Genomic DNA, 25,109 nt, shown 5'->3' with positions numbered 1-25,109 from the left:
GATAGAAAGTCACTTCAAAAATATTATTAATTATATACATTATTATATATGCTGTACATACAATTACATGTACAAAATTTACATAATAGCAAACATACTTCTGTTACATTTTAGATGGTAGTTAATAGCATGAGATAGAACTAACATATTTCATACCTGCTTTCATCCTGATCCTATCTACAAGGAATTGTTAGGTGAGAGATGAAAAAAGATAGCAAATCACTTAATTTGTACCCCAGCCCACGAACAAGTCTTCTCCACAGTGCATTCTATTAGTGCCTTGCACTTCCCTTCAGCAGTATTTGACTGATAACCCTCTCTTCAGATTTTTTTTTTCAGTGTTCACCCTCATATTATTTCTAATTTATTTCTGTAACTCACATGTCCTGAAATCCTCCTCAAATCAAGCTAGATTTCTTCAATATAATGTAATTTCATTTTTCCAATCTGATTAGTTAGTTGCTTGTTTGCCATGCTTGAAATAGATTTAGCTAATAGTACTCTCAGTTCTGGGAAGGACACTCAAACAGGAAAGCTTTTTATATAGTCCCCAGTGTTCTCTCCTTCCCCTGTCAGCACACTGGAAACCTGAAATCAATCAGCAAGGAAAAAAATAATAAAACCACAGAATATGCTGAGTTGGAAAGGACCCATCAGGACCATTGAGTCCAGCTCCTGGCTCTGTGCAGGACACCCCAAGAGTCACCATGTGCCCGAGAGCATTGTCCAAACACATCCTGAGCTCTGCCAGGTTTGGTGCTGTGACCACTGTCCTGGGGGACCTTTCCACTCCTTCTCCTAAGGCTGTTATAGGGTTTGTGTGACTGCCAGCTGCTTTCTGGAAGAAGTGGTGTCAGACCCCAAGGGGAACTGCCCAGATACTGGGATTTTCCTCGTCCTAGTCCCATGAGGAATATTCTGCCTGCACACCTTTTCCCTAAGCAAGGGGTAGCATACCAAAACACAGGGAGTAGAAGCTTCTGCTGACGGGTCCTCTATTTCCCCACTGAAGGGACCAGGCACCCTTATCCTGTGGACCTGATGGTCAGGGAAGAAGGGAGTAAGAGCTGCCAAACCAGCAGAGTACCAGCAGCAGAATCCCTGTGAGAGAATGGCTTCCATAACCAAACAGGCTCTCCCGGAGGACTCTTCCCTGAGCTACAAAGGAACATGGCTTCTTCCATTGCCTTTCCTACTTTGAGAGGTTAAAAAATAACTGTTTTTTTTCCTATGGATATCTTGAGAGTTGTAGTTTGGCCTAAGAAAGTTATTTTGTTTTCCAAGTTAGTAGCAGCCCTAAACAGCTATTTAATTTCTTCCTCTCTGCTCATGTGGCCCTGTGCTTTCTACTCCTGTGCTGGCCACAGTCTTCATTTCACTAGGAGGTCTTTCTATTTTCTCTCCATATCACTATATCTTTTTTGTATTAATATACAATAACTTTCTTTGATCAGTTGAGCAGTTTTCCTTCAGCTGTCAAGGTGAAAGCAAGGGGAATTATGGTTCCTCATATATATTCTTTTGGTAGTACTTTAAATAATGTTTTTTTCTAACTAAGGGGGACTCTACTTGTATTCTTCAGTACAAGTTTTAATTACTGCATAACATGCATATATCTTATAACATCTTAAATTCAAACATATTAATATGCCTTCAATTTTTTTCTAATCTATGGAATTTTCATTTGTTTGAGAAAAAAGTTCTCAGGCTTCTATCTCTGTCCACTGTTGGACACTACCATATATCTAGTTCAATTTAGGTATTATTTCTTTTTTATTTCATACTGCTTCTTAATCTCTGTTGAGCACATGAGCTGGAATGAAACACCTGTTATTCCTGGTCTGAATTCCTGAGATTCTGTCCACAACCCTGGCTGGGAGAGGGCGCTGGTGAGCTGCTGGCGAGTTGAGACTCCACCTTAGAAGAAGTGGGTTTGGGACACTCCTGCTGACCTTCTGGGGCGGGAGGTGGAGGAGTCAGGCAGCTGTCACTTTGCTGAAGTTGTGCATCAGCAGCTGGTGAATCATCATCCTGCTGGTCTTGTGTGCAAGGAGGAGCAGCCGAAGAGATGATGCCCTGAGGAGCAGCTGTTGAACCACTGTTGAGACAATTTATAACTAAGTTTGAGATATTAACATTAAATGTGCAATTAGTACATTTAATTTAGTTCTTAGTTTCCAAGCTGCAGAGATTATTAGCTAGTTAAATAGTTTTCTTCACTGTCACATTGCCCTTTTCCTTGTTTCACCTCAGTTTCATGCATCTGAGATGGAAATTCGTCTGTCTTGTTGGATATGTTTCCATATTTTTTTCTCTTGGATCATAATTCTGTTCTGGGGAAAGGTGAAGAAGGTAAGTAAGGAAGAAATAGCAGCAAGGGAGGAAATAAAAGCTGCAGCAACACCACTTTTTAGAGTTAGTAACTTGTTTGTATAAATGGTTACTAAAGGTCCTGCTCACCAGAATTTTCTCTACCCCTCTCTGCATTTCATTGCTGTAAGATAGATTGGAGGAGTAGCAATGAGATTATGAGTACTTCTAAATTGTCTTACTTTTCTTACAGAGAATGTGTGTCATCTGAGTTAATGGAATCTCCAAGTTATCTTGGTTACTTAGATGGTGCTTAACTGCTTTGACAGTGAGTGAATGCTTAACAGATGTAAAAAAAATTCATTATAAATGCATCAGTTCAAAAGACACTATTCAGGCAATATCTGAATTGGTCACAATGGATGTTGGACTGGATTTTACATAAACACTGATCAATAACAGACATGAAGGCATTTTAAAAATATTGAAAGGGCATTTTTAAAATACTGGGTTTAAGTTGGAAGGTCCATAGGCAATATTAAATAACAACCAAGAATTGTTTTAGTATAGTCATGGTCTTCCTATCAAGGCTTCAGGAATACTGTGTACATTAGAAGAGTCTGGAATTAGCAAAATGTATGGATTCACCTGATGAAGATTTAAAATAGTTAAGATTTTAATACTTTCAAAGAGACAAAGTCTGTGGTTTTGTGCTGTTATTTTTCCTGTCTGTGTTAAGGACAAGGAAAAACACTGCAGTGAATCATTGCATACTGTATATTACAAATACACGGGACCTTTAATTTACGAAGTCTTCTCATATCTAGGAGAAAAGTATTAACATAGTAAACTTTATTTTTACCAAGCTGATGCATTTATTTGTTTCCAGATAGAAAAATCCCTGTGTATGTGGATTTTCCTAACAGATATTCTGCAAGTATTTCTCAAATGACATTTCACAGACCACTGGTGGTCCATGGAGTACTACCAGGGGGCTTAGAACCAAATTTTAGAAGCAAAGCACTACTACTTTTCAAACACTGGTATCATAACATAGACAAATATCTTGGGGTGCTTCTTGTTTGTTGTTATTGTTTTTGTGGGCTTTTTTTTTTTTTTTTTTCTTATGAAGTGTCTTACAGTTGCGAATTTGGATTTTAAAAGCATGCAGGAGATAAGTGAATCAGGAAGAAGAAAAATGTTACCTCAGTATAGAAAGTCTAAGTAAGGACAAATCTCTTTTCCCTGTCACCTTATTTCATCTCTTGTCCTGTTCCTTCCTCATTTCTTATCTGGCTCTTGAGGAGAGGCTGTGGCAGCTGAGCCTGCTCAGGCTCTAGAAGGCTCAAGCTGACCTTATCTGTGTGCACTACTGTCTGATGGGAGAGGGTGAAGTAGGTGGAGGCTCATCCCAGAGGGGCCCAGTGGCAGAACCAGAGGCAATGGGCAGAACTGGAAGCACAGGAGGTCCTGTGGGAACATCAGCAGGACCAGAGGCAATGGGCAGAACTGGAACATCAGCAGGACCAGAGGCAATGGGCAGAACTGGAAGCACAGGAGGGCCTGGGGGAACATCAGCCAACACCGTGAGTGTGGCGGCGCAGGGTGCCCGGAGAGCTGGGGGAGTCTCCACCTTTGCAGATACCCAACCAAACTGGGCATGGCTCTGAGCAAGCTGGGCTGGGTGACCCTGCTTGCAGCAGCAGGGGCTGGACCAGCCAGCCTGCAGAGGTGCCTTCCAGCTCCAGCCTTCTGTGATATGTGCATGGTATATGTGGAAACAGTACTGTGCCAATAGCTGACTTTACCGACCGTAGCCATGAATTTGGTGATTTTGTATCACTTTCACTCACAAGGCAAAAATGCCCCTAATAGGTAAGATGTTATTTAATAATTCCTCTGACCCAATAATTTAGACTCTTTTGGCAGTAAAGGATTGCCAGCTTAGCTTGCTGCAGTACTCTTATAAATACACACCAAAGAGGTGTGATTTTCCCTGTATTCACTTGTGGGTTAATTGGGGTACAACAAGTGACATGAAAATGGAATTGACTTGTCCATGGTGAGACAGAGAATAAGAAATGTAAATAAGGTAAAATCTAAAATAGACATATTCAGCAAAGCAACTCCATGTGTTTACTTCTGTTTTCTCTACCTGTAATTTAATAGCCTTGTGCTGCTTTGTCTGGCACCAATAACTATTTTTGTGCAGTAATGTTAAGCTGGACTGCTTCTATATTATGTACTTTTTGTACAAGGTTATGGAAATATTTACTGGCTTGGTAGTGCATATATCAAGTAGGTAAATATGTATTGTTACCTGAATTTTAAGACTGCTTTTAGATTTTATTACCATGAAGTAATATGCAGAATTATACAGTGCAGGCATTTTTTTAATGTTACTTACCAAAAACTATGTTTCTGAAAAGCACCTGAGTTAAGGTCTTTGCTTAAAATTGGCTTCTTGGTGCAATTGTTCAGTTTTTGTCCCATCATTCGCCTAATTAAAGCATCATCTGTGTTTGGAAACAACTGTTTTGTGATTCCTGCAAAATAAAGAGATGATAATATAGTTTTATATATATGGACTCTCCAAATAAGAGAAACAAGAAATGTGTGATGTAATTTCTTGCATGTTTTAAAGTCCCAGCCACTACAGCTTCCACTCTAGTTACTTCACAATCTTTACAAACTCCTTCAGAGATTTTACACACCTCCTTTTTGTCTTTGTGCCTTCCCATTGCTGCCTGCTCCTGGCAGGCTGAAAAGGAACCCCAGGGCCACAAGGGCTTCTTTAGTGATTGATTTGTGCTTGGTAATCATTTGTCCTTTCATTCTGTCCTTGATCAGAGTCCTTTTCCCATCCTCATCAGTCCTTATGACTCTGAATCTTTGTTTTTTTTTCCCTCATTAGTTTTCATTTGCAGGTGATGTCGCTTTTTCTAAAAATTTCCTTCCTGTTTTGCCTGGCTACATTTTTTGAATGCAATAATAACAGGACTCAACATGAGGAATGTGATTCTTGCTCCCTTCTTTTCCATCATCTTCCCTCCCTTTGATTTCCCTGCCCTTTAATTTCATTTTATTTTGAAGTCCCACAATTTCCATCTTCTTTAAATAATCTGATTCACTAACTCATTTTCTACAGTCCTAGAATTCCCAAGCTTCCTTCTCATTTTTCTTTTTCTCTTGTATAATGTTGACACTGTTTAAATTTCAGAGTATTCTCTTCTACCTTAATAAAGTTCTTTGATTTCTTTATAAGCTTTGTCACTGAATTCTCCACAACATGCTGAATGCCATCCTCTGATTCCCTTCTCTGATTCCCTTTTCAGTTTTGCCTAGGCCCTAGTAGGATTTAGAATCATTAAGGTTGAATAAAACCATTATGATTGAGTCCAATCATTTTTCTCATCCTATTAAATATTTTTCATTTTTCTTAAATGTCATTCCAAAACTGTCTCATCTTACTGCCTCTAAATATATTTTTACCATCCTACACGCTCTTTCCTTTTATCTCTCTTGACTTTGGGCCTTTCTTTTCCTAACAAGGTTCTTAAAAAAAGGGTTTTTGCAACTGATAACTTTTGAAACTGATGGCTAACTTCAACAAAACTGTGCTAAGGTACAGGAACTGGAGCTAAACAGAAGGGAACCAAGAGAACTGCAAAGTCCAAGGGAATGGCAATGGGGAGAGGAATTATAGTACAGTAATTAAGGCTATATTGCTCTAGTATTTAGTTATAGGCGTGAATCCAATTAAAATTTGGCTTCATATGCTCACAAAATTCTGTTTTCTTTAAAGCTAATACTTACATCTGAAATTATTTTCTGTCCTATTCACCAAATATTTCCTGCTGTAAACCTCAGTGTAAATCAAATTTTGTTTGCTTCTCTGACCACTATTTCTGTCTTCCATACAGTCTCATTTTGCCTCTAGCTCTATTTAAAATGTCAGAATTCATAACATTCACTAAACTTCAGAACACAGCAGACATAATTTAAAATTTCATCCAAGTGTGTCCTCTTTTTGCCTTCCCTTATCTGTTATCATCGTGCTGCAAGTTTGACTGTTGCAGGTTAACCCTGCAAGGGCTAAAACAATTTACAGTATCACTGTTCCTGAGCAGTCACCTGAATAAAACCCACAGAATTCACACAATAGAAATACTACTACATGGCATTTCACTGGCAGTATTTTTAACAGATGGTTTTAAAAAGCATGTAGCTGAAGAAGGAAATAGGAAGCAGCTCATCACCTGAGTGCAGCAGCTGCTAAGCACGACAGCCCCTCCCTCCAAGAAAGCCCCCTGTCAAGTCAGAGCCACAGTGAGTAAGGTTAACAAGTCATCACCTATGATTTCCTGAACTTCATTCTGATTCATAGCTGGTTTTGCTGCTTTGTCCTTTGAAGAGGAGGACTTTGCACCTGTCAGGCTGTGTGTAGCCATGTATTCATGTGTATAAAGTGCTTGCATCAAGTCATTTATAAATTTTTGAGGTTTGCTCTTGTTACAAAGTGCAATCTGCCACTTTTCGATCTTGAACTGGAAAACAAAATTGGTCATAGGCATAATTACTGCAGTTCTCTAGAAATATTATATACTAGTACCACTGAAATATCTTTTAAATTTTCTATTTCTAAACCACAATTTCAAGAGCAATCTCTACAAACAGTGTGCTTGAGATAACTGCTCAGCATTTGGGACTATACACACAGCTTGATTATTTTCCAGAAGGAAGTGTGGGGCAGACTAAGGACCCCATGCAAACCCTTCACCATCCTCATTACTCACTAGTGGAGACAGGACACGTTCAGACACAGCAAAATCCTTCTGCTTGCTCCTCATGCAGGCTGGCTGTGGTCCAGTTCTGGCATGGTTTCTGTACTGCCTTGGTAGCATGGCACTGTGCCCAAGCAAATATTCCTGCCTGTGAGCAGACATGCCCTAAGAACTGTGACATCTGGTCCTGGGCTTTGAGAGTGGCTCCTGCATGCAGCAGTGGTACAGCCAAAGAGTTTGAACTCTCCTAATAGGCAATTTTGAGCTACCTCTATGAGTAAGGCAGGCTGCTCAGAAAATTAGGTCTTTTTATTTCTTTGAAGATGTTAGGTCAAATTTTGTGGTTTCCAATATGCAGTCAAAACACACCACAATAATTCTTAACAGACTTCTTTGGATTTTAGCACTCCATGACAACACACAGGAATGATTTCCATGTATTAGCATGACCCAATGCATGTTTATGTAAACTGTGAATGCAGACATTAGAATTAATTCTTTTGTTTGTGCCTTCATTTTTTTCATGTACAGCCTCTGTGCCTTAGATTTCTCAATCATGTTCTGTTATAATTGCAGAGAATAAAGGAACTTCCTTACTCAGTATCTCTGTATACATGTATTTCTACTTAACTGCTAGCCAGTGTCTGGAACAGGAGAAGAAGCAAAGCAGCTGCCAATTACAAATTAACAGTTTGAACAGACTGCTGGTATTCATCTTAGATTATCTTGGAAATACTATTATTCCCCTTTGGCATCCAAACAATTAGGCTGGAAGTTATCCCTGGATCTTGGCATTTTCTTCATGTATCCACATTCTGCCCTTAGCTACAGATATGCAAGGTCACTGAAATTAAAGTGAATTTCAAAGTGTACAGGACACTGAATAAGAGCTAATGCTTCTCATGGCAAGAGCATTCTGCACAAAAGGAGCTCATAAGTTATGTTATCAATGCAATAATGATAGATTATTTCACAGATAATTATTTTCTATATTATGCTATAGCAGAAAACGTTATACTGTATAAAGTTTCATGCCTGAAATTGCCTTTTAGCTGACCTGTTTTTCAGTCTGTTGCTCCTCATCTTCCACATTCAGAGTGATTGGTGAGCTGGAGTTACTATGCATAGCTGCATAGGAGTCTGCTAATGGATTGTGAGATGCCTTCCAAACAGCATGGGGATGCAGACTGGACGTGGATGATGTCACTCCCCCTTTGAGCAGCGCTTCAGCCATCCCTACCAGCTCCTCAAAGTGAGTGACTGCCTGTGGCAACACTGAAATCACATGAAAAGGGAGGGGTAAAACAGTAATGGAAGCTTTCAGACTCCAATTACATAAGCAGGGATATTCAGCAATTGGATTGCTGTCACATAATGCAAAAGACTCAAAGTAGTCAGCAAAGACATTTCAATATACTTCTTTCCTCCTCTCTCAAATGCTTTCCTACCATTCTGCTGTCCCCACCCATGAAGATCTGGGCTCAGTTTCTAGAATAGATCAGTTCAGTGCAAGGCTAAGAGGAATTATTAGTTTGTGCCCATCCGGGCACAAAACAGACTATTTCTCTTTTTTCTTTGCACAATCTCAAAGTCTCTACAAGTCCATAAAGCTATTGAATATGGGCTAAGTGATGTCTTTTTTTTTCCTCCAAAGAAGTTACACAGACTTCAGAGGCTTTTTCTTTTTTTAATCTCTAGGGAATATGTTTTAAATAACCTTTTCTCAAAGCAATATTTTCAAATATAATCTTTTATTGCATCCATTAAGAAGAATCAATGCAAGCAAAAAGGATGCAAGAGATATCAGCAAGATACAGAATACTAAATTAAATAAAGTACTGTAAAAGACTAATTGCTCAGGATGCAAGGTAAATTTACTTTTATGTGAGAAAAGTTGTTAGACACAAAGAAAATGTTCACAAATAATATTTCAAAAGGTGGAGATGAATGATGCAAACCAAGATGAAATGCAATTAGGTGGGAAATGAAAATGATAAACAGTTGCAAAATCATCTGACAATAAACAGATACCACCACATTGTCTAGGGATGGTATGGTGTAGCTGGCACAGGAGGGAGTAAATCCTCTCTAAACCTTATTCATTCACTAGTGGTTTGAAATTTTGGCTTCAGTTTTGGCTGCCTTAGAGTAGGGGACAGGGACAAGCCAGAGGCACTTCAGAGATGATCGCTAAGAGATGAAGAGTTCATTTACAGAGGAACAAGATTTTTCATCTTTAATTTGGTGCATCTGAAACTAACTCAGGTTATCAGTAATGAGGAATCACCAAAGTAATTAGAAATTAAGTAATTTCAGAATAAATGAAATATCAATTGATCAAGAAAGACTGCCAGTAAATAAGGGTAGTTGGACTGGTCAAATACTGAAGTATTTGAGCTTAGCCAATGGTTACACAGCATACAGAAAGGTTCTCCTGGGAACAACTGGTAGGATTTAGACACATTTTTAATTTCTAACTCTATGATTGCATGGCCTCTGTGTAAGTCAGTAAGTGCTGCTGGAATTAAATGCTGACATGTATCACAGACTGTGATGCTAATGGTAGGCCTTGATCATGTCAGGTGCTTGAGCATCCATAATTCCCATCCAAATGGCCTCTTATAAATCAAGCTTTTCCTGACCTTCAGGCTTTTCTCTTCATCAAAACACTCCCAGCTTTACCTTGAAGCATCACCAGGGACTGCCTTAGGCGGCAGTTTTCTCTCATGGTATCTGTCAGCTTCCTCTTGAGACTTTTAATTTTGGCACATAGTTCTACCTTGGAGAGTTGAAATAAAGGCTCTTCATCATCACTGCTACTTTCACTATATAGAAAGTTGCTTCTTGAATATGGTTCTCTCTGAAAAAAACCCAAAACCACTGTGATATCTAGAGCAACAACAACATAAAATCAAAGCCTCAAAGCCAACATTAAAATATCTGGCTAAATAAAAAAGATTCTCATATATAAACAGACTCAGCGCATTTTAATAAAAACTTTTACTGAACATAGCTCTTAGTATTCTAGTTTAAATGAAAAATTAAATGTTATTTTAATATGTAACTGTTAGGTACCTTTGTCTCTGTTCTCTATTCACCAGTTTTCCAAAGCAGCATCTTTCAGAACTGTTAACTTCACTACAGCAAAAATCTTATGCCTCCCTCAAAAATACCTTTCAGACTGCTTTTGCTTGATACATTGCTGAAAATGGATGTTTACCTGTTTGTTAATTAAAGATGTTTCAAGTTGACTCAGGATGTTGGCAGGAGCAGATGCCTGCAATGATTTCTTTCTTTTTATATGTTTCACCATCTTCCCCTGTAAAAAGTGCATAATAGTGCCTTTGCATTCCTACACAGCCTTTCATAACAGTATTTCATAATATACCATAAGTTTTTTTTTCACTGTGCACTTGACATTCTTGGTTAGTAGTTTTAAAAAATGTATCTGTAACTTAGTTAACTTTTATGTTTTCCTATATTTTGTCACTGCAGATCTCAGCATAAGGTACACCTCAGAAAACCTGCTTCCTTCCCTTTTTTAAGCAGTAGTCAGATTTCTGTCTTACAGAGCATCAAAGCCTTGAATAGCACTCATCTCTTGACACAGGAAAGGACAAAATCCATTGGCCTAAGTAATTACTCTGACAGGTTATTGTGCTGAGGTACCACGTGAAGGCTGCCTGTATTCCTACCTTGACCATGCTTTGTGTGTTCTATCATGAAGAATCAATAGTTACAGTCTATTTCATTCCTTTATGGACCTAACAATATAGGGCACATAAAGACACAAACTCACCTTTTCTTTATCCAGGTCACTGTCCTCACTTTCTGAGAATATCATTTCTATCCTCTTCCTCTTGCCTTTTCCAAGGACTTGTATTTTTGTAATTTCATCTGCTCGTAATATCTTTTGCATCATTTCCACCAGCTCTTGGGGGTCATCTGAAGTGATGGAAAGGAAAAAGGCCAAAGCACAGACAATCAGGCAACTATACCTTAAAAGCAGGTTTCATACCAGACAGATGTTCTGGTACTGCACTCACCACTCATGTACACAACTTTCACCAGGTGCTTTTCTGTCTTTCTTTCTCCCACAGGCCAGTTTACTAGTACGTGCTCATTAGGTTTCAGAAGCCTTTCTAGTTCATTGTCATCACAGGGAAGGTCCTGGATCCATGAAGTCTCTCCAATTTGCAGTGAATTATCATTTACAAAATCAAACAGTGTGAATTTTTTCATTGTTAAATGGCTTTCTTGTCACACAGACACTTCCTGAAGGACAACATAGGAAAAATAGCAGTTACTGTATCATGCCACAGGGATGTTACAAGAACCCTTTGAAAAGCCCCAAACAACCCTCCTTTTGCTGGATATTGGTAATTACCTTGTAGGAAGATACCCTAAGGAAGTGAAAACTAGCCAAGCAGTGAGTTGTATCCCACCTGAAAGATGGGAGATGGTCTGTTTAACACCTGTATGTCAGACATTTTCCTCCAAAACTGTGCAGAGAAAACAGCTTTCGCCCACAGAGTCCTGGCTCCCATACTACTTCTATGTTCAATCTGGCTGGGATCTCTGCTGTTACAAGATTTGTCTCAAAAAAACTTTTAGTTCAGCTTCTGACTAAAAGATACAAGTGTGATAGAGCCTTTCCCTAGAATGGAGGAAAGTGCTAGCTATTCATGCTATTAAGTGGAATGTATGGGTATCATTTCATGGTCAGGAAGACAATTGCAGCCACAGAAAACCAACCCAGAACTACCCAGGACAACTGAGTGGGTGAGGTACGACACAGCCTGGCAGTGGAAAGTTTGATGCACAAAAGAAGTGACAGGCTAAGGACTGGAAGAGAGCTGGGCTGCTTCATGAGGAAAAACAGCAACAAGGAAAACCCAACCCCAAATATACAGTTAAATCATTTGCCTCATAAAACAGTGCTTTTAAAGCAATGTGCTGTTTTTAAAGCACTGGATTTCTCTACCAGAAGAATGGAACAAGTTGTACTTTGAGCTTTATTTTCCCAATTAGGATGATAGCTTTTCATGAAAGTATAAATTCTACTGCAAATGTAACCACTTCTTTTAAGTGCTGCCATTATACTCAGAGAAGATATTTTCTACTTTAAAATTATTAAATCAATACATAGAAAATCTGATTTTCAAACCTGAATCTTCTTTCCAGCAAACATATGGTCAATTCATAAAGGTGAAATACTTTCACAGAGCTGAAAACTCATGAATTCCTAGATGTGACAACGTGATTTGCAATTGACTTGGCCTCAATCAGTCAGAAGCAAATTCAGTGCCTCATGAAGAGGCTGTCAAAAAGGGAACTCAGAGCTGGAGAATATCTGGCTGCACTGCTCTATGAAGTAATGTCAATTCATTTGCAGAAGCCCAGTTTGCCACTATTCCACACGTCAGTTCTATGCCTCAACTTTCCATACAGGGGTGAACTTGTTAATTTGCAAAAGACAGCTGCAGTCTCATCAACATGTTTACTGATACAATGGGGCAAGCAGTATAGATAAGAAATCATCATTAAAAGGAGTACTAAACCAAACTTCTATGCAGAATATGTTTAATGTGATTCTAGTAGGATTGTTAAGTATTGCCTCACTGGAGAAAGGAGACTGTGTTTGCAAGAACTGACATTATTTTTCTTTAAAGATCAGAAAGCATCCATCCCATGCAAATTCTGGAAGAGGAAGCAGCCTGAATATCTCAGCCCAACATGACTAATTAGAGACCTCATTCTGCCACTGATCCCTGCTGGATGGATCCTCATAACACAGTCAGGGATCATTCAGATGAATAAACATATAGACAAAACAGAATCCAAAGGAACAAAAGTTCCAGCTCTGACCTCACTATGGACAGGTAAGGTCCAAACTGGAACTGTGTGTTTGTCTGAACAACAAAATACCAGATTTGAAACAGGTGGAGTATGCAATCAGTTGGGCATCAGTATTCTTCCTCCTTTTTCAAAATGCTTTTGAATTTATACTTCACTCAGCTTAACATTTTTCATCTGGCTCAAAGATGTTACTTCTGCCTCTGACCAACCCAGCACAGCAATCTACACCACCCAGTTCTTTGATTCTCAAATGAAGTACTTTGATATTTCCCCCTTTGACCTTGGCAGTTGTGAGCTATTCTTTACCCTCCTAAAGGCCCACAAAAGAGCCACAGAATTGCAGCAGAGTTAGAGCTGCCAGTGTGCTAAGTCTAACAACTGATTGATTGGCTTCTATATTTTTTTAATGTTTCCCTGCAGTCCTCTAACAGTTTGTCTTTTGTCTCTCATTTTGTATTAAGACAAATATTCTCTGAGCCATGGGATATTCTTGTGGTCTGAAGTTGCACATGGTTAGTAAGCCAGCCCAGGGTTTCCAGAGGTACATGGACACACAGGCTCTTCACAGCATGCAGGGCAAGTGGTGATTCCCCACAGCACCGGAGCTAGTCACATACACGCTGTGCCAATGCCTTGCACATCAGTACCAAATCCAACAGCTTTTGGGAGGTATCACACCTGCCTACATTTTTAAATAGCTTAAGGAAGCCAATGCAAATGTGGATTTCTGGATGTTCAGAGTCCATGAGAGCAGCCTGGTGCCACTGGTAGACACTGTAAAGCACGTGGACAACAAAATATCGCACAGTCTTTACACCAGGCAAAACACCTGGATCCATGAAAATACATCCAGCCTCTTTATGCTAAGGACAAATTTTACCATGGCAGGCCATGGAGCTCAGCAATTTATCTACATTATATATAAAATTCTTCTGAGCTGACAAGATTCCTGCCTGTGGTCAGAGTGTGTTCTAACAGCTAACCAATTTCACTAAGGGCCTTTACAGCTGCCATATTCTCTCAGCATGCTGAGAGAAGGGATATCCTGCTTTACCCTGTTTATAAAGGGACCAAGGCAGGAAAGCAGTTGAGGGGCAGCAACAGCAACTGGCCAGGCCTCCTTTTCTCTGCTGCAGCTCTACTGAACCTAAGCCCAACTGCTTGTGTTATGGGCAAAATGATGAAATCATTACATAGCCAAATGTGAATCATTACATTGGAACAGAGTGTAGTAGTTGGTTGCAAGTATTTTTATGTTATGGAGCAATGGCTTCAGCTCCTGCAGTAGACATTAATCAAACTTTGTCTTTTCACAGAATTTATTGTGACAATCCATGGGCCCTGGGGATAACACCGAACTGTCTGCTGGCATCATCTCTAGCAGTGATTAAAGGGAATGGAAAGGTAGAACAAAATGTCACTAATAAGGGAGAGGAATAGTGAAACACTTCACTTTCTGGAAAAAAAGTCCTACAGTGTTTTCTCACTCTGGCCTCCCACAGGAGCCAATGTGAACCTTGCTGGAGATGCTTCCCTCTAAAATCTTATTTGCCAAAACAAATTAAAGGCAAATTATAATGTATCATCAGAAAACAAACAAAATAAGTTGGGAACTGGGATTAATGTTACCAAACTTTTACTGCCTTAAAAGGGAGAGGTTGTCTAGCCACATTTGGCTCAGTCACTGCACCCTGTGACAAGTGTACTGTCTGGGAGAGCCTATTTGTCTCCACCCACTACTCAGTGACTATAAAGTTGGTGTGTCGCCTTATAGAAGCTGGACTGGTCCAAGCCATCTTGAATTACCTTTTTATGCTTTTGAACAGATTTTGAGTAGTAGGAGAGATTCCAGTAGACCAGCAGAAATTATAGATAGCTGAAAGGACAGCATAAGAAATCTGTTAAAGTGTATCTGGTTCTCTGTTTTGAATCTTTCTAACATAGTTCTGCAAGTCATCAAGTAAGATTTCTGACACTGAATGCTTTGTTCAGTGGTTCATTTGGAGGAAACAGTATCATTCACAGGCATTACCCTGTGTGCAGCTACTAACCACAAAGACATTATATGGCCTTTGAAAGCCACTTATGCTTTACAAGTTATTTAATTCTGCTACATGCTCCATTTGAAAACACTACTGATTTGAGTAATACTGAAATCCAAATTTACAATTTTTTACTATTCTAGGTCATTTGTAGAAGGGAAAAAAGAAAAAGGAAAGAGCCATATAATTTTAAAGTTCTGCAGAGGAAATATTAATTGGACTCTTAATTTTTACAAACATGTTAACACCTCACACACTGCACAAATGCTATCAATTTGTAATTGTGATATTGTTACTAAGCAACACAAAAAGCCAAAACAAAACCAAACCAAAAACTGCACAAGAAACCCCAAAGCCACCAAAAATCCACAAAGGTCACTTAACGACATATCTCACCCTTTGTCTGACATAGTCTGTTCTGTTCAGCCAGACAACTGGCAGATGGCATGCTGAGATCATTATTTCTCTTTTCTTTCAGTAAAAACAGTGCAAAGTGTTACAAGTTTACCACATGAGATTGTGTACCCACTTGATGAGTCTGATTCTGTTGGCTTAAAACAGGGCTTTGACACTGGTTTCAGCAAATTGAGGAACCATGTACCACAGATCCATAATTATGGTAAATGCTCAAGCTTGCTATAGAGTTGCCTTAAGTTAGTGAAGAACTGATGAGACTGGTTGAGAAAAACATAAGATGTGCCCCTGCCTTTCTTATACCTGGCTCGAGCAAGGTGTAAGGACTGAATGATGCCTGGGTGAAGTGGAAGCCTCAGAGAAGCCCCAGAGAAAACCTGCGCCTCTCTACCAGCCACTCTGCATAAGCAGCCTTGTTATAAATGTGGTCCTGTAAGGAGACAAAGATGTACTCAAAGACTTTCTAGTGAAGGTCACACAGCCTTTACTGCCACCCCAGCAGGTGGAGAAGGACCAAAGTGTTTATTGTACCTTTTGTGTCAACTATAAATTCTGGCTGAAAATAACCAAGACACTCATTAACCCCTATTTGCATATTAACTTTTACATCCTAAGAATGAAAATGAAGATAAATGAAAATACATCTTACATGTATGATCATAATGCCCAAAACCCCACCTATGGCATAAAGGAAGGGGAGGTTTGAGGCAAATAAAGAAAAAAAGAGGGGGAAGCGCCTCTCCTTGGAATTGGCTGATGGACTGTCCTCCCCTGAAGGTGAGCTTTGTGCTTTCAGTGCATTGTAAAGACCTGGGAATATTTTTATATTTCGATCTATATGTCAGTAATAGAGCTCTGTTACTATCAGCTGCTGTAGTGATACACTGTATTTAGTGCAATCCTATCACCAGCAAACCTGGTGTTTGAACCTGCTTTCCTATTATTTCAGGAAACTGTAATTTTTGTGAATCTGAACTGTGAAAGTTTTTATTGAACTCAGATCTATAGTATTGAACTGATAAACTGCACTATTTGCAAGTCTGTGATCATACAATTTCTCACTGAACTCAACCAGGCTGGTAATGCTGAATCAGTTCTAATCAGAAGCTAAGCCCAGCTGCACCCAACCCACCTGATTCCTGAGGCCCAGGTGGAATGCAAAGGGATTTATTTTAGGCCAAATATCTGTAGCCTTAATGCAATACATAATAAATGCATAGTAAAGCTAACATTTTATTATGTACTAGCATTTTTGTATTACTTACCCTCTGAGTTCAGCCTCAATAATCCCAGTTTTCCTTCAGAGAAAAGCCAAACCAAAACCAAACTGAACTGGTCTTAAAATAAATCTACCTCATAAAAACCTATTTATTTCCAATTTAGCATGACAAGTGGTAGTGACACATTTGGGTTGTGTTATTTAGACTGTCACATTTTACATTGTTGCCAGAATATTAAATACAATGTTGATTAAAAACTTGGGCTGCAGTGAAGTCTCAAAGTTCCCAATAGCAAGTGTATGATGGAAAACATGACCATATGTAAGTTATATGCCCTGTTGTAGGTTCTGATCTTTTTTACCTGAAACCATTTAGTAATGAATCCAGTGGAATTAGGTGCTGTCAGAATACAAAAGTGTGCTACTGCTCAAAAGATTTACAGTGTAATATCTTAGTCATTTCTGGGAAAAGATGATTCAAAAGCACAAATCTGCTGCTCTCAGCTAAGAAATATAGAGTACAGATTTTCCAGAATCATCAGTATCACTGTGTTCCAAATTCAGCTGGGAATCTGGGGGAGCATCTATCAGAACACTACTGCAACTCTAAATGCACAGAAATGATCCCACTTGTCTTCCACAGGAAGGATAAAACTATGATTTTATTCCTGATATTCAAGAGGTCACTTTCTCACTGCAGATCCCTACCCTGGTGTGACTCCCTGTGAAATACTTTTCTGAGAAGTGATGCTATTCATGGTAAAGCAGCAGCTCTGGCCTTATTTACCCAGGTGGCCTCCTTGATTTTAAAGCTCAGCAGCATTTAAATACACAGGATTACACAGAGAACTTGGTGCAAACCTTGTAACCACATTGTAAAATCTGCTAAGTGACCCAAGGAATTCATGAAACCATTCTTATTTCTCACAATAGTGCCCTTCTACCACATTTTAGCAACGTAGGAGTTCTACAAAATAATGTTAATACCTCAATATGCCAAAGTCCTTTGTAGGACTGTGGCTTAAATCAAAAGCTTGAAGAAATCTATTGGAAAAGCTCTAACTTTTGCATCAATCTCTTAATTTTATTTGTTAAATTGAGTGATAGGAAAGGCTGAATAATGAATTTTTAAGCAGGTATATTTAGTATGTCTGGAAGTATTAAATTTTTGTTCTAACCAATCATTTATTCAGCTATCAGTGAAACATGGCAATAATTTCAATGATTTCAAGACAAGCTAAAAACATTACTGGGTTTTCAGTACAGGACTCAGTTCTAGATTAAGATAGTTAGATTTAGGTGTCACTGGTGCACCAGTGTCTTAAGTTACTGCTGTAATCACTGGAGATGCTGGGGGCAATTTGGCTTTCTAAGCAGGTGTCTAGCACCACTGGTATTGGCTTGGCCTTCAGCTGCTATTCCAGAAGTACAAATCTCCCACAGGTTTTTTATCACAATTGTCATCCTTTCAGGGATGTCTCAGCCCTGAGCAGCTCCAACAGGCATAAGTGTGAAGCCCCTACTGCACACAGTTAAAGCTTCCTGGAGAGCAATTCAGCTTTTTTCAACTGCTGTAGGGTTGAAAAAATTGAATGTAGGGTTCGATTCAGTGGCCTAAAAACAAATGCATGGTGCAATCTTAGATACCATAAGTTATTATGCCAGGCCTCCAGCTGCCTCTTCTGATGGGAACAGACTTCCCACAGGGCTTGGACCCCCTTCTGGGCTTACAGTGGTTGTTACTAACTCCAGGCACCTCAAATGGCACTAAACACAAATTCAGAGAAATGCATTGTTGTCTGAGCCTCAATGATTTACCTGAGTTTAAATAGGAGCCTACATATCTCATATGCCTATAAACCATGTAGATTTATTTATCTGTATTTTAATCCCACACTCAGTGAAAGATTCACATTAAAGTAGCAAGATGCCAAGTAAGATGCAGGAAGCTATCTTAATTCTACATGACAGATTAATATCTTTATTTAATAGTTATTTCACAGCTGACAGATGGAGAACTAATACTCATTTCAATTTGCTTGTTTGCAAATGCCATGCACAACAAAATGTATTAATATACAAACCAAGAAATAAATCTCTATTTATTGAACAGGATGAAATACCTATGCTACAGGAGTTTGAATAATCCCAAGAAAGCTCTTTCTATGCAGGTTAATATATCCAAACACTTGGAAGCAATAAGTAGCCTGGAAGAAGGAGCAGTCAACATGGCTCTGTAAAGTCAAACACTTGGCCATGCTCATCATGACCTGGCTTGGGTAATCCAATGAAACCTATTTTAACAGCTCCCAAATTATAAACATTAAAGCACAGTGATGCATGACTTATCTTGTCTAAAGATGTTTATGGGAACATTAGAGAAAGTTAGATCACATGCAAACCTCTGCTGAGGTGCAATAATTGTGCATTTGCTCCATGCAAGAGCCCAAGCAGTCAAACATTTTCTAAAAGGCTGAAAAAATATTAGACATACTTTCGAATTGGACTTATTCAAACAAACCCTTGGATAAGCTGATATAAGAGGTTATAAGAGGATGCACCTTACTCTCTTTATAAGGTAGTAGAAACTATATCTTTCATTCTACCCCACAGTGTTACTGTTGGTGACATTCTCCCTTCAACGCTTAAAAGCAAAAAGTGAAACAGCAGCTAGAAAATTTCAGGCTCAATTTTTGGCCAGTATTTAATAACCTAGCAGCATCTTTACTATCTCTACTTCTATGTCTTTGCTGGCTGGCATAGGTGAGTGATCATAGGAGAGAAGTCATGCCTGATTACTACTCAAAGTGCTTGCTCTTTTACTCCAAATCTCTTCCCCAGATGCTCTGGTTTTGCAGCATTTTGGTAGGTGGGAGGAGGAAAAAAAAAATCTGCATTACTATTAAAGGTCATGAGCTAGAAAAAGAGACACATATATTGTCCTCTTACTCCAGGGAATGTTACTTAAACTAAGAGTAATTCTGCACACACTTCAGAGAATTGACAGCAACGCATCTTCCCTGCAAGGGTAAAAACCTCTAAACTTTCTAGAGCTATTTTTTCCCTTCCTGTAAAATTAAATGTCTTTTTAGTGTATGTAGTTCAACCTAACTTTATGAAGTAATATACAAGTATAATGACCAGTTAATATGCAAGTGTATTGAACAGTGTTGTATATCAGTATGAAACAATCCTTAAACAACTTTCAATTATATAGTTAAAATACTAATGAAGTGCAATTCCCTCTGGGATGTAAGGCCACATACAGATTGACAACTGCTACTCTAAACACTGCCAAAAATGAATACAGAACAAATTTCAAGCAAGGACAAAGGGGCACACTGCTGCTGTAATAATAAAAAAAAATGCCATAGGAGCTTCAGCAGTATATTTCCATCCAGGCTCAAGAACAGCCTCTCTGTCTACAAAGTCAATTTATGCCTACAGGATTTCTGCTAGCATTTTTCCAGCAACACTGTAAGCCATGAGTGTACAACTGTATGGCTCATTCTCCATGTGATTTACATTCAGTCTAATAAACAGAGGGAGTTCAAATATGCAAGTTTGAGCTGACAAACCCACAAAATAAGGACAATTACCTCAACCTACACAAGCTGACAAGAATGTGGTTTTACATGGCCACCTAGGACACCTGCAGATGGCAAAATGTTCCAGCCACAGAGGAGTTTAGTCTGCAGCATTGGAATCACAGAGTTTGGTCTTGGGAAAATCATACAACATTTAAATTTATAGTTTACCTTTTCTTTTCAATGACTCAGAAATAACAATACACATTTACCTAATTTCAAAGATTTTGTGAGAATTAACTAATGTTAACAATGCCTTTTAACCACACCAAGAACTGTATGGAGTAAACAATTTAGCAAGTTTTGCAGAACGAAGATTTGTAATAACCCTGCTGAATTTAGAACATATCATTTCACATAACAAATTTCTTTTAAATAGGTTGCCTATATCAAGCCAGCAAATGTCATTCTTTCAACTAAGAAAGTGTTTTATATACCAGAAACTCTCACAACATTTTGTATGGTATATTTAAGCTGCTAATGTAGCACTGATGGCATTATGTAATCTGTGAGCAGGATATTGAGGGGGAAAGTAAACTATTTCATTGAAAGAAGTTGATAACACTCAGATACTATGTCTCCTGTATTTTATTTGCTTGCTTCTTTGGTTTTGACCGTGTTTACTTTGGTTCTTGTCTGATGAGGAAAACCCCAAATATTTTGTTAGAAAGTATTAGATGATTAGAGAACTGTTCTTACCAGTTAAGTAATAATTTAGACAGAATATTTCACTCAATTATAATTAATCAATGCAAACACAGCCCTTAAAGCACAGCTACATACCAGTGAAAAGAGATGATCTTACTCTTTCACTCACTCAGCTACTCTTCTGAAATAATTTCATGCATTGTCTCATATTCTTATGTCCACATCACCAGATCCAGCAAACGACCTTTTCCCCCCCAGCTCGCTGACACAGGGGGGTAAAGGAGCTTTACAGCTGTAAAATGAGGTCGACAAGGCTTCAAGTCTGCAGGAGCAGAGGTGCCTTCACAGAGCTGTGGAGGCTCACACTGGGGGAGGCCAGCAGACCTCTGAAGATACGGTTTCTCCACTCAAAATACCATCACCTGTAGGGGGATAGAATGTAATCTTACCCCCTAAAGAGTTGCAGCTGAGCCAATTATTAAGGATTAGGAGCAGGCCTGATGTTAACAGGCCACAGCTGTAGCCAATAAGAAGAGTGTTATTAAAAGAGTGGAGTGGTTGGTTGGGGGGAACTGGAGTCAGTTGGCTGCTGTGGGGACAAGGAAGAGTCAGTGCCTGGAGGAGCTGCCTGCAAGAAACATCAAGGAGGTCTGAAACTCTAGCAATATGGAATCCTTGCAACGTGCTGACGATAGAACTCTTGCACTATAATGACAACAATCACATTTTCTTTTTGCAATCTTTTTTGTCTGTCAGCCTAACCTATGGCACTCAGCTAGAATTTTTTGTTTCTTTTAAAAGGTGTGGCTGAAAATCATATAAATTATCAAGGAATATGCATTGGCCCAGAGACTGTACTGCAATTCTGCAAGCAGGACAAGAGTAAGGGAAAAAAGGATCTTCTTCAGCCTTGCTGGGCAAGACTGCTAAGTCAGAACAGGTTATCATGAGAGACCAGCTGAAAGAATATATGAGGTCAACACTCCCTTTTCTCCCTGCAGGAGGGCTGCTACTGCTGCTACAGCACGTTCCCTGTTCAACTCTTACATTAAACTGCAGAAGTTCAACACAATTTCCATGTTGTTTCCCTGCCTCACCAACTTGGGAAAATAGGTAAACTGCATTCAAGAGTAACTGTAACCACAGAAGCATCCTCCTATGCCTTGCCACTTCCAAATATTTGCTGGTCACCTCTTCCCTGTGGGTCCTCTGAAGCAGAACTTCCCTTTTTGATCCCTCTGACCAAATAATTATCACCACCTCCTCCCTCAGCATTGCTCAAGTGAAAGGCTACTTCCCACACTTCCCAAAAGCTTCATCAATGCCAATGACTTTGTCACTGCTCTGTTTGCCTGTGGCTCCCATCAGAACAAGCATCTGCAGACCCTACATTCCATCTGCTCACAACTCTACAAAAGTGCACTCGCATTATGTGTACTCTAAAATGGCAGCAGGGCCCCTAGCTTATTGCAGAATCAATAACTGCCTTCTTGGATTATCAAGTACTTAATTCAACTTCTCAACAGCTTCCCCTCCCATTCCACTCCCCTTGATCACAGTTAGTCTCGAGGCTTTGTTACCTTCTTTTATTTCTTCTCTGCAATGGCTTCACCTCCAGGATTTCCCCTCTGAGGTCAAATCTCAGATGAGAGGTTTAGTTTTAACCTTCTCTCTTCATTTCTTTTGTCTTCTCTGTTTATCATCCTTAAGATTTAGGAAAAGTCCCCTAAAAAACATTCTGTAAAGAATCTTAGATTAAAAGTGTGATACACATAAAACTTATCCTAAATTCTCTTTATTACTATTCGGGGAAAAAAATCTACCCACATATGTTTTGCTTATTTTTATTGTGTAGTAACTTCAGCACTTTAAATTATTCACCATGGAAGTAATATTTTAACCATTGTACCATACCCTGCAGTATTTAACAAATACAGAATATTAACATAATGAAGGCCAGAGCAGCAATTTGGTGTACATGTGAGATAGTTGACTCAAAAGCCTGGAGCAGCAGCTCTCTGAAAAATCATGCATGTCAGCATTTCTTGGACTAAACTGTACTCTCTTTCACACTTGAAAAAAAAAATTAAGCAGCTGTCATGAAATTTATTATATCCTTTTGGAAAAATATCCTCAAGACACCAGTGAGCTCTAACTCTTAGAAGGGAAAAGCTATAAACCTAAAACTAAAAAGCTTTCACTAGAGATTTGTCTGTCAGATGATTTCTACACGCTGTTACCTGAGAACAATGTGAAAAGAACTGCTCCCCCTCAGTTCTCCGTGATTTACTGTGCAGTCACTGCTGTGCTACTTTTGCTCTATCATCCCACTCTGAAACAATAAATCAGTGCAGAGCTAAAGGTGTCAAAAAGTTTCCTGCTCCTGCAATATCCTGCAGCGTGGCACTGCAGCACGATGCCAGGAGGATCACACCAATTTCCTTCATGTTTCAGTGAGGTAACGTGGACTGTTTGAATAATCTCCAAGTAATCTGCATTAAAACCATTCTACTGCAGTGTACTGCGGTATTAGGAAAGATTTCAATATTGCACCACGTGATGCAACACAACCTTACAGCGTTTGGCATCTTCCAGGCAGTCAGGGAAAGCTTTGAATCCATGGCTGCAATGTAGCAACTTTCCATTTTACAAAGTAATAGGACAGACTATTCTGGCTCACTCTTGGTGTATAGAATGAAATGATACGAAATACCTGGAATAAATTATTATAGACCTAAAACCCAATTTTTTTTTCTTTTTTTACTTAAACCCCCCCCTCCCCCGCTATCTTTGGATGATAACAGATTTCCTTCGCCTTAAGGGTACAGTAAACCATTACAATGTTATTAACCTTAAGGGTACAGTAAAGTGTTACAATGTTATTAGCCCACTGATAAATTAATTTTACTAATCTAGAGATTATTTTTACAGTTCTTATTTAAGCTACCGCAGATACATTTCCCTCTCTGTCTTTCCAGCTTGCATATTTTTTAGTTTAACCTAAATTTACACGTATGCTTTTCTGCAGCTTCATGTCAGTCATATAAAGCATTTCAATGTTTCTCCAATATTTACACAGAGATTTTAATTATTTCTATGAAGTTTTGGAAATGCTCTACAGATTCATGTGCTCACATCAAATGCGCATGAAAAGCACATGAGTTTTGCCTTGAATTAGCTTTTCCCCTCAGTAACATGAGTAAATGCAAAATGGTACCTGGCTATATTTTCAGCTAGTGATTTTTTTTCTTTCTGCGTGTCTGTGAGGGAGTTTAGAACTGCATTTCGAAACAGCCTCTGAAAGTCTGGACTATCACAAGAACAACTGCAGAGGCAGAAAGAGCGGCACAGGTGAGCTCTTGTTACCACCTGCGTTAGCGACCTGCTCATGGCAGGATCTGGATGCTGCAGCACCAGCTGCGGCCCGGCGGCGAGGGAAGGGCACGGGCTGACATTGCCTGCAGCGCCTTGCAGTTTCCCTGCAGGTGCTGCTGTGCGCAGGGCACCCTGCCCCGTCCCGCCCGCAGCCGCCATGGGGGACACGGGGCAGCCCCGCACCTGCTCAGGGCCCTGGTCACCTTGTCAGGATGGGTCTCGTTATCGTTTCCCAATCCCTTGCCCCGCCACGAAACCGGCCTCGACCGACGCTTCGGGTACAGGGCACCCCACGGACCTGCGCGGGTCCCCGCCGCTGCCGACACCCCGCGCCCCTCGGTCGCAGCCCCTCTTTTCCCCCGGGGGTCCCCCGGTACCTCGCAGCAGCCATTTTCCGACTCTCTCGGCAGCTCCAGAGGCGATGTCACCGGCCGAGCCTCCCCGGCGGCGGGATGCACCGCTCCGCGCTCCTTCCTCCCTCCCGACGCCGGCGGCACCTTCTTCTTCTTCCTTCTCCTCCTCTACCTCCTCCTCCTCCTGCCGCTGCCGCTGCCGCCCCGCCCCGCCGTGCCCGCGCCCGCTGCCATGCGGCGCCGGCCCCGCCCCGCCCGCCGCTGCCCGGGGCGCTCCGGCTCTGCCCGCCGCGCTCCCCGCTCCCGGCAGCCGGGCGGGCACGGAGGGGCAGCCCCACCGCAACCATCGCAGCCGCGGCTGCTGCTGCTGAGTCACGGCCTGAATCCCATCCCGCTCCTCCTCCTTCTCCTCCTCCTCCTCCCCCGCGCCGCCGCCTCCCGCCCGGCTGCCGGCTCCAGCAGCGCGGTGCCGGCGGCGATGCCCGCCCCGCTGCCGGGGGGAGAGGCTGCCCGGCGCT

The 25,109-nt window shown here is 40.2% G+C and overlaps 1 protein-coding gene across 3 annotated transcripts; it reads right to left on the bottom strand.

Annotated features, from left to right (window-relative positions):
* BEND6 (BEN domain containing 6) lies at positions 1–24,773 on the bottom strand. 3 transcript variants are annotated; one of them, XM_058802450.1, is made up of 10 exons: positions 24,616–24,773; positions 22,444–22,601; positions 11,141–11,369; positions 10,894–11,039; positions 10,315–10,413; positions 9,777–9,954; positions 8,152–8,369; positions 6,665–6,857; positions 4,718–4,856; positions 1–2,098 (listed from the first exon to the last, which is right to left on the bottom strand). In XM_058802450.1, the coding sequence occupies exons 3-10, from the start codon at positions 11,334–11,336 to the stop codon at positions 1,831–1,833; spliced, it is 1,437 nt and encodes a 478-aa protein (XP_058658433.1). In that variant the 5' UTR covers positions 11,337–11,369; positions 22,444–22,601; positions 24,616–24,773; the 3' UTR covers positions 1–1,830. The 3 variants fall into 3 exon arrangements, with proteins under 3 accessions (XP_058658433.1, XP_058658434.1, XP_058658436.1); XM_058802451.1 differs by lacking the exon at positions 10,315–10,413; XM_058802453.1 differs by lacking the exon at positions 11,141–11,369.
* Positions 24,774–25,109: the final 336 nt, after the last annotated feature.

This window comes from Ammospiza caudacuta, chromosome 3 (assembly GCF_027887145.1).
Source record: "Ammospiza caudacuta isolate bAmmCau1 chromosome 3, bAmmCau1.pri, whole genome shotgun sequence".
Lineage (NCBI taxonomy): Eukaryota > Metazoa > Chordata > Aves > Passeriformes > Passerellidae > Ammospiza > Ammospiza caudacuta.
This window is presented reverse-complemented; position numbering and strand designations above follow the sequence as displayed.

What these genes read in the sequence shown, in the direction of transcription:
- BEND6 (XM_058802450.1), bottom strand. Translation starts at nt 11,336, where the DNA reads ATGAAAAAATTCACACTGTTTGATTTTGTAAATGATAATTCACTGCAA. An exon ending in CATCTTTAATTAACAAACAG is followed by an intron (nt 9,955 to 10,314) that starts GTAAACATCCAT and finishes GGTTTTTTTCAG; the next exon opens with AGAGAACCATATTCAAGAAG. An exon ending in GTCCCTGGTGATGCTTCAAG is followed by an intron (nt 8,370 to 9,776) that starts GTAAAGCTGGGA and finishes ATGTGATTTCAG; the next exon opens with TGTTGCCACAGGCAGTCACT.